The sequence below is a fragment of the Cyprinus carpio genome, chromosome B24 (assembly GCF_018340385.1).
Source record: "Cyprinus carpio isolate SPL01 chromosome B24, ASM1834038v1, whole genome shotgun sequence".
Lineage (NCBI taxonomy): Eukaryota > Metazoa > Chordata > Actinopteri > Cypriniformes > Cyprinidae > Cyprinus > Cyprinus carpio.
The window spans coordinates 10,093,857-10,108,439 of record NC_056620.1 but is presented as its reverse complement, the minus strand read 5'-3'; the positions used below and the strand labels follow the sequence as shown (position 1 = coordinate 10,108,439).

Genomic DNA, 14,583 nt, shown 5'->3' with positions numbered 1-14,583 from the left:
CACATACTCTATAAGATTAAATCTGTGCATATGCAGGTTTTGCACAGTTTACTCATTTTTTGTTTTCATAGGGTCCACGTAAGCAGAATGTATTTTTGCATTTAATTTGCATTGTTGTTTTCGATCAGTTTAACACGTCTTTGCTGAATAAAATTATTTTTTTATCTTAAAAAATTAATTTCTGAAGGATCTGGAGTAATTAGCTGCTGAAAATTCAGATTTGCCATCACAGGAATTACATTTTAAAATGAATTAAAATAGAAAAAAAATTATTTTCAATGGTAATAATATTTCACAATATTATTGTATTTTTGATAAAACCATGCAGCCTTGGTGAGCAGAAGAGTTATCATTTTGATCTATTATCATTTTGTTGAATTGTAGTAAAACCAGTTTGGGACTGGCAAACATAATAATAATTAAGTATAATAGTATATACCCCTAAAAAAAAAAAAAAAAAAACGCCTACATTAATGTCTTGTCCCCATTTTGTAATTGATAGATAACACAACTGAGATTATAATTATATCTAGACCACTGAACTAGGAAATGTTGCCATTTTATAAATCTTGCAGCCTTATCATAGGTCAGTCATTCACAAACCCATAGCAACAGGCACTCCAGACATACAGCTCTTTGGGCAGCCAATGGTTCTCAAGTGCTGTAAAGCACTGGTCTCAAAACAACTGACGTCAGTAGCCAGGAGTGGAGGTGTTTGAGTCAGGCTAACTGGCCTGACTGATGGTCCATACTAAGACATTAGTGTAATACAGAAACAAAGAAATATTGACTCATCAAAACTCCTGCAGCTATGGTAATTGTTGAGATAGGATCAGTCAACTGAAGCAACTCCCCACTAAGAAAATAACTAAGCTTCATAGTGCCAGAAATTCATAACTTTGAAAACACAAGATGAAATGCTTCCCTTGCCCATACAGGATTTCTTTTCCCTTTCACTCAGCAGAGTAACATAAGCACTAATTTAGCTGTAAAAGGTTGATAACACTTAATTCTGGTGGAAAAAAATCAATAAACTTTGTTTCCCTATAGCAAAAAAGACCACAGTTGACAGCATTATATGAGTCAAACAGGACAGAGCAATTGTCACTGGCGATTTTAGTAGCTTTCCACACTTGAAGGATGATCCACAGTTATTCATTTAAGGTAAAAATGATCTTGTTGCAAGGTATATCAGGGATACTGGCACATAAAACTAATAGTAACATGCTAAATGCTTATAGGTATGTGAATATATTTAACAAATGGGAGAAAGAGGTCATTTACAAAGAAGTCAATCCATCAGCCTTCATACTGAGTTCCTTCTTCCCCAATCTGAATTCCACAGTAATTGCAGATACCTATAACTGACAGTAATAAATACCAAGTCCCTCACACTGATGTACAAGACAGTGAGATTGATCTGTCTCTTTATTACCTGACATAGGACACTCTTTCAGTCAATCCAGCACAGGTACCTGTAATCAAAAAGAAAGTTTCGTTTCTTAAGAAATGAGTGGTTACCTAGGTATTGCCACACACTTGCTTACTGTGTTCTGACTGGTTTTTATCACACTGTTATTGTTAAGGTAGTCTGAGTCATTTAGCACCTTACTATACAGTTACAAAAGTGTTCTAATGAAAATGAACCATGGTTTAACTACAAATAAAACCAAAAACCACAGTTACTTTAGTTAAACTATGGTAACCACAGATTACCCATAGTTTACCATGGTATTTTTAGTAAAACTGTGGTCATACAAATGGTAATCAATAAATAGCACATAGCCTATTGATAAGATGGTCTGAGTCATTTTAATGCATTGCTATTGCTCTAGTATTTGTTTTTAGCGCTTTGCTAGTCTTTTGCTAAGGTGTTGCGAGTTTAGCATATTGCATCTGCTGAGGTGTTCTCAGTTTTTTTTTAGGCTAAACATTTGCTAATGCTTAATTTTTTTTTAGCATGCTACACATTTGATAACAAGTGCTGTTAAGTGGGTGGCTGTATACTTGCTAAGGTGTTTTGAGTGTTTTTAGCACCTTGCTATAAGGTGTTTTAGCACATTGCTAGCCTATTCTTTTAAGGTGTTGTTAAGTGTTTTTAGCATGTTGCAATTCTTATTTAGCACACTGCGAATTTAGCATGCTAAGGTGTTAAGGGGTTGTTAAACATATGCTAAGGTCATCAGAGTTTTTTTTTAAATATTTTGCTGTAAATTTGATAAGTATACTATATGCCTAAAACTGCTAAACAACATTTGTTAAGGTGTTCTGAACATTTTTTTCAGCAATTTTGTATTTGCTAAGTTGTTCTAAGAGTTTTTAGCACATTTACTATTGTTTTGCTAAGATGTACTGTTTTTTTACCGCATTACTGTTGTTATAGTGTTCTTTAGCATGTTGCTGTTCGTTTGCTGTTGGTGTTCTGGGAGTCTTTAGGGCATTGCAAATACATTTGCTAATTTTCTGAGTGCTATATTTTCTAAATTACGAGGGCAAAGATTCATTCTTGCAGATTTCAGTGAAATTTTGCTTAATGTGAACACACGTTTAGTAACAGACTTGTTTTTCCAATTGGTGAGCTTGGTCTTGTATGGCAGTGATCATTCATTCCTCTAACTATAAATGAATGACTGTTTCCTTGGTGATACTGAATGGACTCATAGCATGGAGCTATTTTTAGACTGCTGTGTCGCAACGGCTAAAGGACTCACGGATGACCGTTCATGTGTTGCTAAGCCTTAAAGTCCCTTTAGGTATGACACAGCACTATGCCATATGCTTGAGCAAACTGCCTGTGGTTTTTAATTCACACCCATGTGTTGGCAAGAAAATATGAAAACATGGTTGTGATCTTAAAGAGAGAGTTCACTTAAAAATGAAAATTCTGTCATCATTTACTCATGTTCTTAACATGTATGAGTGTGTTCTTCCATAGTGTGGGGGAAAAAATACTATGGGAGTCAATGGCTACCGTCAACTGTTTGGTTACCAACAAGCTTCAAAATATATTCTTTTGTGTTCAACACAAGAAACAAACTCATACAGGTTTAAACCTGGAAATATTTAGAAATTTGGGAAAGAAATGGGAAAGAAGACAACAGACACCAATAGTTTCAACATGAACTGATGTGATTTTACTGCATTTTAAGTAAACTGACAAGTCTGTTATTACACTGTATATCTTCAGGGAGAGAAAAACGCTCTTCCAGTGAGTTACCAGCTTCAGTAACTGTTCTACGACTCGATCGTTTTGAAAAGATAGCAAGTCTCTATTGATCACAGTCTCTCTTTTCTCCAGAATGCAGTCCTTAAAAGCACTCAGTTGATGTATCAAGTCAATACAACACACAACATAGGTGTAGATGTGCTGGACAAAACTGAAGGCAGAAGAAAACAATCATCAAACAGGACTAAAGAGGCGTACATGTAGATCACTATTCAGGGCCTCTTGTGTTTCTGTCAAGAAGAAATTCTATTTCAAGGAACGTTATAGAAGGCAAGAGGGTTGTTTTTTCATCTGGATACTATGGATCAGCTGTATCGTAGGTGATCTTGTGCTGTTGACCTCTAGCATCAGTTTTATCCATTGGTTTGCACTCGTAGTATATGTTTTTCTTTTCCTCTGTGTAGGATATTCTACAAAGTCATATACATCCATATAGATAGATGAATGCTTTATGTCAGCATACAAGGTAAGCTGGGTGACTATATATGAAGACAACAACTACGACTTCACAGTACTGGCATTGGTTAATCTTTAAATACTCAAGCATTATTATTCATAGATTAAAGAGAAAAGGAAAATAATAATAACCCCCCAAATAAGATACACAACTTTGTTTTCCCCAATAATTTTTTTTGTTGTTTTGTTTTGTATACTAATAGCATGACATAAGCCTGTTTAAGTCCATATCACTTGGAGGCTAGGTGAAAATAATATTCAAACATCTATCAAATGGAGAAATTTCCCTTAATTTTCAAACATTACCATGCATTACATTTTTATCATTTTTTAAGTTCACTTGCTTGTTCTTTTTAGTTAACTCTAGAGTAAATAAATGTTGTGTTAAAATAGTGTTGTCTTCACATAGACTCAAAGAATGTATTTTTTGTCATTTCATATCATGGGACACATCCACCATATTGCATGTTGACACGTGTAGAAGGATGCAGCGGCGGTCGTGGGGGCTTTCGGGGGGACGGGGCGTAAGGGTGGGTTCAGCTCCTAGACGACGGCCTTTGAATCCTTGCTGTCCTGAGCAGTGGTGCCTGAGTTAGTCGGTTTGCTGTCCATCCGCTCGGCTAGACGTTTCGCTTGTCTGCAAGACAAACAGGTACAAACGAAGATTAATTATGATCCACCACTGCATTAAAAAATAAATAAATAAAGTAACAATAATATAATATCATATATATATATATATATATATATATATATAAAGCGGGTATATAATATACTTATTTTATATATATTATACATATATAAACATTATATATAAATAATAATACATATAATAATATAATACAAACATAAAAAAGTAAATAATACAAAATAATATACATTTAAAATATAAAAATACCAATTTTTACATAAAACCTATAATAAAAATACAAATAATAAAAAATAAGAATAATTGATTAAGAAATAGGTTGTGTGGTTCTATCAATACCTATAAAATTATGTTATCAATTATTATTTAATAATAATCTCTACTGTTCAAAAAAAATTTTTTGCAAGCATGCATTAAATTGATCAAAAGTGATAGTAAAGAACATTTAATCACAATTAATTTGTGGATTGCTATTTATAATAAACATAAAATGTTTCTTGAACACAAAATCTGCATATTAGAATGATTTCTGAAGAATCGTGATTCAATGAAGACTGACAATTCAGCTTTGCATCACAGAAGTAAATGCATTTTAAAATTTATTAAAATAGAAAACATTTGTTTTATAAACAAATAAACTTTTAAACAGTGATGTGTATATAAATTATATAAAGTAATGCAGTGATGTACAGATCTTAATGATTTTTACTGAAGTATTTGCTTCCCATCAGCCCCTTTCACTGTGACCTATACGGGCTGTTGAACAGGGGAGTTTCTCCTCTTTGTTCTGTTCTACATCATGACTGCACTGAGAAGCTGAAGCCACTGTAAATAAACATTTCTTTAACCTTTTCCTACGGCACACCTACTATGAAAATATTCTTGAATGGGTTGGTGAGATTTCCGTTCTGGTGTGTCTATCATTTCCATTCTCATATTTCATTCTCCAGCGCTCTGTTCATCACGGATATGACAGAGATTCATTTTTCCCACAGCAACCCCTCTGATTACAGGAGGATAAAGATCATGCAAAGACACAGAGTGGAGTGGCGAGAGGGTTTCCACTGCAGGAAAATCCATATTGTGTGCGTGTGTTTCTGTGAAAGTGATAAGCTCAGCCAGTGTGTGTGTGTGTGTGTGTGTGCGCGTGCGTGTGTGTGTAATCCTTTTAGTGATTAAGTGGAGTGAGCTGATAGGTTTCAGATGTTGACATTTAAAGGACAAATCTTGTCTGCCTCTGCAAAATCAGAAAGGAGGTCCACCTGTCACTGATATTTATTATACTGTGCGTGTGTGTGTGTGTGTGTGTGAGAGAGAGAGAGAGAGAGAGAGACAGAGAGCAATGTGTACTAACTAAAGACCACATAAAATGGCTTGTTGATTACATTTATTCATTTAGCGGATGTTTTTATCCAAAAATGAACATAAGTGATTCATCTTAAGGTGGCAATTACACAAGAAGTAGCAATACAATTAGAATGAGTAGTTTTTTTTTCTGACAAGTAGTTCTCTTTTCTGTGTTGACATGTTTTCAACTGAAACAGGAAGTTTGGAGAAATCTCGAATGGCTCATATTTTCCAAAAGGCTGTAGTTAACTGTGACTTTCTACTTAAAAAAAAAAATAATAATAATCAGATTAGGCGAAGGAACGTTTTCATTCTGGAGAGCATCTGATTGGCCAAAAATATTGATACAACCAGAGTCTAAAAATAACATTTTGCCATTACCTGGCTTGAATTTTTTTTTTGTTTTACCGGCCATGAAACAGTTTTAGCATTATTTCATTAAAAAACAGGCAGAAGAAATTGGAGAAACTTGTCTAATTTTAATTAATATTATTACTATTAAAATATATTTATTATTATTATCATTATTAAATCAAAAAATAAAATTTAATTTAAAAAAAAACAATAAATAAATATCACTTTAATACTATTTAACTAAAATATTTCATAATCATATTTTAACTATATTATTATTTAACAACAGTACAATTATAATACCAATATTTAGGGTTATTCTTTTCTTTGCTTTCAAACAAAAAACCACTATAAATCTTTCTTTGCTTTCAAACGTTAAAGGGATACTCCACCCCAAAATTAAAATTTTGTCATTAATCACTTTACCCCCATGTCGTTCAAAACCCGTGAAAGCTCCATTCGACTTCAGAACACAATTTAAGATATTTTGGATGAAAACCTGGAGGCCTGTGACTGTCCCATAGACTGCCAAATAAAATACAGTGTCAAAGTCCATAAAAGGTATGAAAGTCGTCTTCACAATACTCCATCTGCAATCTGGGTTATATGAAGTGATGGGAACACTTTTTGTAAGCGAAGAAAACAAAAATAAAGATTTTTTTCAATAATTCCCTTTGTCAACAGTCTCCTCTGTGTCTCTCCATATCACCGTATGCTGTATGTGCTCTTCTGTATCATCCGCGCCACAAGGATACAATGTTTTATTTCAAATCAAAGCTAAATACACGTAGAAACAGCGCATACGCAGCATACTGTGATATGGAGAGACACAGAGAAGATCGTTGACAAAGGAATTATTGAATAAATTCATTATTTTTGTTTTCTTCGCTTACAAAAAGTGTTCCCGTCACTTCATATAACCCAGATTGCATGTCTGATGGCAGATGGGGTATTCTGATGAAAACTTTCATACCTTTTATGGACCTTGACACTGTTATTTGTTTGGCAGTCTATGGGACAGTCTCAAGCCTCCCGATTTTCATCCAAAATATCTTAAATTGTGTTCTGAAGTCGAACATAGCTTTTACAGGTTTGGAACGACATGGGGGTAAGTGATTAATGACACAATTTTAAATAAAAAGTTTTTATTTTTGTGGAAAACCGCAGGGAAACTTCTCTTTTGAAATGCTTCTCTTTTATTGACTGCAGATTTATAAAGCATGTTTGGCGTGCGTCGCAGTTTCAAACGCATGTTAGAAGCGACTCAAACTCACATTGCTTGCAGATATGGAGTTCGTGCAGAACTAAATTTACTGTGAACTGCTCAGAGACACTGAAAACAGTTTTATCATGAGAAAAGATCACAACACTGTACATCAGATTACATCTTTATACAATTTACTAGGAGTATTTGCAATTTGATAATTGCGCTATACCATATTGTCTAATTAGGCATTGTTTAGAATTAATTAAAAAAATAAGTTACTGGCCAACTGGTGAGTAACACTGTTTCATTTACTGTCATATGCTAATTTTTTTGGTCTGTTCTCCTGGGACTAAAATACTATAAAATACTTTTAAATGGTGAGTTTGTCCCAAAAAATTAAAATTCTGTCATTAATTACTTACCCTTATGTCGTTCCAAACCTGTAATGCTGCGTTCACACCAAACGCGAATAGAGCGTCAAATTCGTGTCTACCGCGTCTAGTTTGCCGCTTGAACATTTTGAATGCATTCGCGCGTCTAGAGCGAAATCCGCTTCTTGTGGGAGGGGCAAGTGCTAGGCGTTTGTCTGTTTGCAAGATGGCTGATGTTGATCGAGCATTCGAGGCTTTTCCACTTTTTCCTGCACACGTCCTCTGAATAAACACATTATCTTGTTAGCGAAAAGTTGCTATATTAGGGGGAAAATAGTTGTAAAAAACGGCGGGAAGGCCGCGGGTCAATAAACATGTACGTGACTCAAAAGTTAAATGTGTATTTACAACAGACTCTTCCAAACGAGTTCCTTTTTATTCCTGTCTCTATAGAAATATGAACTTGTGTCATATAGCTCCGGGTGACTGCTCACTGAAAAGATCAGTCGTTCCTCCATGTTGAATGAGTGACTCCTGAGCAGGCTCCTGATTGGTTAACGCGGCGCGAATTTAAGCCAAAGTTCACATTTTTCAACTCGGGCGTCAGATGCGAATTCGCGTCAAACACATAAATGCACAAAACGCACATTTGCACGTAACGCGCCAGATGCTCAATTTGCGTCATTCGCGTGAACTAGACGCGCGAATGAGGCGAATTCGCGTCTACCGCGCCACGCTAAACGCCTCATTCGCGCCGCGAGACCACCAGATGCGTCTTTACATTGACTTAACATTGAAATCATTCGCGCCAGACGCTCTATTCACGTTTGGTGTGAACACAGCATAAGACCTTTGTTCATCTACGGAACACAAATTAAGATATTTGTTTTGAAATCCGAGAGTTTTCTGACCCTGCATAGACAGCAACACAACTACCACTTTAAAGGCCCAGAAAGGTAGAAAGGACATTATTAAAATAGTCCATGTGACCTTATGCAAGTGCGTTGTGGTACTTTCGATAATGGCGAAAGATGGTAACTCGGGGGAGAAGAATTGTTGAATCTTTGCGCACAAGAAGGATTCTAGTAGCTTTGTAAAATTATGGTTGAACCACTGATGTCACATGGACTATTTTAATGTCCTTACTACCTTTCTGGGCCTTTAAAGTGGTAGTTGTGTTGCTGTCTATGCAGGGTCAGAAAACTCTTGGATTTCAAAAAAAATATCTTAATTTGAGTTCAGAAGATGAACGACATAAGGGGGAGTAATTAATGACAAATTAATTACATTTTTGGGTGAACTATCCCTTTAAAGGCCTTTATTATTTTGAATATTCAGGTAAAAAGCAACCATCATACGTGTCTTTATAAGTTCCCCTCCACCTTTTAAGAGTTTTGTTTTGTTGAGCTGCAGTGCAGAGAAACAACAGTGTACCTGGTTACATAAAATGATGACGGTAAAACTGGTGCATAAGGTATTCCCTTATGCAAATCAATTATGACTGTCAAATCGTCAAATATTCATTAGCAAAGCTGATTCATTTTATTTTGTGTTCCCCACCCGCTTACACAACCTGTAACAATGAGCTCAATCAATCAATCATTAAACCAGCGCTGTATACTCGTACTGTGGCAGTTGTTTTTAAATAAACTGTTATTTACTTATGTAATGAACTGATATTTCATCATAAATTTTAGGACAGCATTCAAAACATTGAATTAATTCTGGTTTATGCAAGAATCGGGCCAATATATTGGCTTAAATTAAGCTAACTCTGCTTGGAACAACACATGGGAAGCATTTCAAGGCCGCTAACATGATGATCTGTAAATATTTAAATGGAAAAAAGTATAAATCATGTCCATTTCATTAAATCATCTTGAGAATCTCCTAACAGTTTATATAAAAGGCAATGGCTACCCAGATTGCCTCTGAGTGCTTTTGTCATTTAGATATAACATCACTGAAACATAACTGATTTCTTCTGGTTGGGAGTTATTTACATATGTGATCTTTTCTAAAATGGAGGTGTTGTGGCATACTTACGGCTCCGTTTGTACATACATGTCACATGATCCATTTTCTACCTTGATTGGTCCATCCACCGGGTCCAGTCCTTGTTCTGACAGCTGTTTCAAGGCACTAAGAGCAGCCTGTGTGAGGTAAGGAAACAGATGGCTTTGAGTGAGACAACATAACCCACATCAGCTGCTTTTTAAATAACACTTCCTATCAGAAACCCGAGACTGACAGGACGCTTTCTGCTCCCTCTGTTTTGTTTTGCTCCTTCCAGCTCTGTGTTTATCTAACGTTTATCTAATGTTAATAGGTCAATGTTTTCAGGCTTGCATTTCCTCCGGCCAATGAGTGGGTTTATGCTGCCAATCGGCCACGTTATGAGCCGATATGCAAAAAATGAGCAATAAATCAAGTGTGCGGACACAGTGTGCTGAAATAATAACATCTGATAACGCAGGTGTAACTGATATCCTGTTTTGCTCTGGAAAGTCCACAGGCAGAACAGCCAAGGAGAGACTTCGACTAAACCACAAAGTTTACAAACTTGTAAACTAACATCAAAGGAATTTTGAACTTATGGGAAATATAATAATAACCGAAATGTAATTGTAATCAGTTAAATTTTTCTAAAATAAAACGTTTAATTTTTAATAGAAATCATCCTTAAGCATAATTTTATTTAAATGCCACTTATACATGTTTGATTTGTATTTCATATATATATATATATATAGAGAGAGAGAGAGAGAGAGAGAGAGAGAGAGAGAGAGAGAGAGAGAGAGAGAGAGAGAGAGAGAGACGGACGGACGGACAGATAGACAGATAGACAGATAGATAGATAGATAGATAGATAGATAGATAGATAGATAGATAGATAGATAATGAATAGTTTTTGTTTTGGTTAATAATAACACTGGAAATGTCTTATAAGCTAAAAGAGTACAGTGAATATAAAACAGAATAAGAAATCAATATTATTAATGTAATTTTTAACGGTTTGTCCCAATGGTTAGACTTAACGAAATTCCTCTCTTGTGAGACAGCATTTCAATTACAGTTTAGTGCATTTTGCTTCCTGTCATTTCCACTCAACTTCCTGTATGGGATGGTCAAGTAAATCCAAATTCCAACATGAATGGTAAATGAAGCCTTCTTATTTTTGCATGCAGTTAACAGAGTTTTGCCCGACCCCGTTAAGGGCACACAGGCCTTAAATGCACCATATCTAAAAAGGAAGTTTGTCCTGCAGGACTGTACAGTATGTGAGTTGGCAGTCAGATGTTACAGGCAGATGCTGCTCTCCTCGACCGGACGTTAGGAAGTCTTATAGAACATGTCTGTCACAATCCCTGAAGCCCTTTCAGCAGGACCAAATAAAATGACTAAGTCTGAGAGTCATGGCTCTAGAGGGATGCAGAGCAACAAACAAGAATAGTGAGTGTGTTGTGAGGAGACCCTCGCAGTGACAGAAGCGGGTTGAGAATTGGCAGATCCACCTGGTTGTCGGGGCTGATGCTCTCTCCAGCATCCTGCCAATGAGCACCAGATGTCCTGCATGGGACACAACAACCATGACATATTTCTCACAGCTGACAGCCTATTCCCTCTGAACCCAAACCCCCCAGCACCCCAGCCCACTCACGAGAGGCGTGGACAGCACACACACACAGATGTGTGTGCATTCCTCTCCCCGATTAATCAGTATTTGGCCGGATCATATAACGCCAGCTAATTGTCTCAGGCACCCTGTTGTATGCATCTCAGAGAGAACTGACTTTGATAAGTGCTATGCATCAAATATCATGTGATCTTAGATGCACACATCAAGACTGCATTTGAGTGATGAAAATACAGAAAACAGAAATACTGTGAAATATTTTTACAGCTTAAAATAACTCGATAAATGACTAAAGCCCCGTTCACACCAAGGGCGATAACTGTAAAGATAATGATAAAGATACAGTTAGAAAAATCGTTCTCTATATTAAAGAATAGCAGAGTACACACCAGGCTTATGAAGTTATAGTGAGTTAGGGACGGTTTCATTGGAATCACTCCCAGAACTTTTTTTTTCTAGCTGATGAATGATACAAACACTGACAGCCAATCAGAATCCATCCTGCTATACCAGGCTCGAAAATTTAAAGCGGCAGACGCGTGTGCACTTAGAATAAACTGATGATATCGTTCGCTGGTGTGGATGCTAATATCGTTATCTTTATAGTTATCGTTCCTGGTGTGAACGGGGCTTATCTCTCTACATTTTTTTTTTTTTGCAATATATTAAAAATGTAATTTATTCATGTGATGCAAAGCTGCATTTTCAGCATCATTACTCCAGTTTTCAGTGTCACATGATCCATCAGAAATTATTCTAATATGCTGATTTGCTGCTCAAGAAACATTTCTTATCGATTACTATCAATGCTGAAAACAGCTGTGCTGCTTAATATTTTTGTGGAAACTATGGCATTTTTTTTTTAGGATTCAGTGATTAATATAGTTTATTTCTATTTATTTAAAATAAAAATTGTTTGTATGGAGAGGGCTGTCCCTTTTGATAAATCCATTGTTGATGTGTAAAAGTATTAATTTCCTTAAAAACAAAAACAAACCTTTGAACAATAGTGTTGTATAAATCTTACTTATTTTATATATTTTTTTTATGTTTTGCTTAAAAATGTCTGCTTTTCTGCAGTGTTGATCTCCATACACTTTTCAGTGTCTTAAATGGCTCATTGCTAACAGTCGGAAAGCCTCACAGTCAATAAAAAGGACAGGCCTGAAACAAATCCAATCACCTTACAGAACCTTGACAAAAACCCAGACTCTGACTTAACATCTTAAAGAATGGTCCATCATGTGCTAATGTGAAAATGGAGTTGAGCTGGCCAAAGCACAGGAAATGGGTGCAGAACACGACAACGAGCCACGTTAGTGAGTTTATGCCATCACATCTGCGGGGATGACAGTCAAAACACTGCGAACGGTGAAAAGTCATTTTATCACGGCCACTGCTGTACACCACACATATTCATCTATTTATGAAACCCTTTTTGAGGATTTTACGTGTGGAATGTCTTATCAAGTCAGGAAATCTTTGGAAAACGAACTCTTATCTATAATGGAACATACTGTAGTCTGTTGTGTGTAAATTCCCAGAGGCGTTTGGAGCGGTAATAAATCAGGGTTAAATTTAATTTGTTTTGGTGATTGATGATAAGCGTGTATAAGGCTCAATAAGGAGGACATTATTCAGCCAGGAAATTGTTCAATATTCCAGATGATAATTTAAAGGCATTCTGAGTTTTCCCGGTAAACGCACGGTTCTCAGGACTGCAATGAAAGAGCAAGCACCAAAACGACTTCCTGAATGCCAAATAAATCATCCGTAGCCCAACTTAATCCTCAATATGCGTTTAATTTACTTCAGGGAACATATGCACGGTATGGAAACTAATGGAGGGGGAATGAAAACGACACCATCCCAAAATGTAAATTCAAAGTGCCTAATAAATCAAAACCAAAACATGTCTCTAAATTGAATCAAAAATGTTCTTCGCGACTAAATTCTCTCTGACATTTAAAAAGCCTCATGTTCTAAGCCATCTAACACATTTCTGGTAAAAATGAGGCTTGAGATGTAAACGTAAGCTTGGACTTTTGATGGATTCAGATGCAGATGCCTCTACGGTACAAAGCGTATAACTCATCCTCTCCTGTGGCCAATAAATTGCAATCAAAAGGGTAATTACCGGTGGTGTTGTGTGTGTGTGCCATTACAGTCTCTGAGTAAATAAGCAGCATCTGCTTTTGCGCTGCCAGACAAAGACCATGAATCAAGCCGGGGGAGACAGGCTTGTGATAAAGCCCTGGCCGCCCATCATCAAAACAGAGGGCTCAAAGATAAATATCTGACTATCTATTGTAACAACAGTCAATTACATCATTATTTTTCTAATGAGATAGGCCGAATCACTGACGGGCTGAAATATGTTTAGTCTAGCCCCCCAACCTGGAAGTGGTCAATCTCTGTCGTTGAGAACCTCAGATCAGATGTAGTGCTGTCCCGGGACCCCAGGTGACACCCCCACATCACTCCCCCTGCTTTAGATAACACGCCACCACTCAGCGAAGCTCAATCTATAAATCTCGACATGCGCTACTTTACGGGACGCATTCATCAGCTCACCGCTGGATTCAAACGAACGGAAAAAAGGCGGAATGTGGAATGTGTCAAAGCTAAATATATCAGAGCGGACTAAAAGGCGGCGGAGGAAGACGAACGGAGGACTTTGTCAAAGGACAGTGAGGAGTCATTTTTCTCAGCTGCTTTAATGGTTTCCCTGATTGCATTTTCATTTCCTTCACTGCCTTGGCTAAACAGTGGCGCTTTCCCCAAGAGATGAGCTCCATGCCGCTGAGGCCAATTTGTGGACAGAGAGGGGGGTGATGGATCGACAGGGCCAAGCACCTCTATCGACCTGGCTCTCACAGGGGGGGCATCCAACAAGGATAACATGGAAGGCTTCAAGCTGAAGGAGAGAGAATCTGACAGCCTATCACTCATGGACATGGAGCGTAGAAAGCAAGCATTAACTACATTCAGTCGGTCCCTGTACTAAAGACGCTGAGGGGGGGATTCACTAAGATTGAATTGCGTCAACTTATGCAGTTGTTTATTTGCATGCACAATGTTGTTTTAACACTCTATTCGCTGAATGATTCTTAATAGGATTTAATATTGTAGACTGTTCAGTATTGTTGGCAAAATTGTTCCTCATTTGTGCGTCTGCTAAATGATTAAATATAATGTACATTTTTAATAAAAATGGCATTATAACCCTGTAAATACTGACATAAGAAATACATAAACTGAAATATAAGTATATTTGACTTCTAGACAAAATATAAAAATAAAAAAATTGTATATTATTTGATATATCAGGCTTTA

At 36.5% G+C, this 14,583-nt stretch overlaps 1 protein-coding gene across 2 annotated transcripts in view; it reads right to left on the bottom strand.

The window, feature by feature from the left end:
• Positions 1–3,111: 3,111 nt before the first annotated feature.
• The window catches only part of stau2 (staufen double-stranded RNA binding protein 2), a 115,941-nt gene continuing 104,469 nt past the window's right edge, over positions 3,112–14,583 (bottom strand). Inside the window, exons 14-15 of one of the 2 annotated variants that reach the window (XM_042752183.1) lie at positions 9,657–9,763; positions 3,112–4,319 (exon numbers count right to left, since the gene is read on the bottom strand). In XM_042752183.1, the coding sequence (XP_042608117.1) occupies positions 4,226–4,319; positions 9,657–9,763 (201 nt within the window). In that variant the 3' untranslated portion in view covers positions 3,112–4,225. The remainder of the gene's footprint in view (positions 4,320–9,656; positions 9,764–14,583) is intronic. The other variant, XM_042752184.1, reaches the window with a different exon arrangement.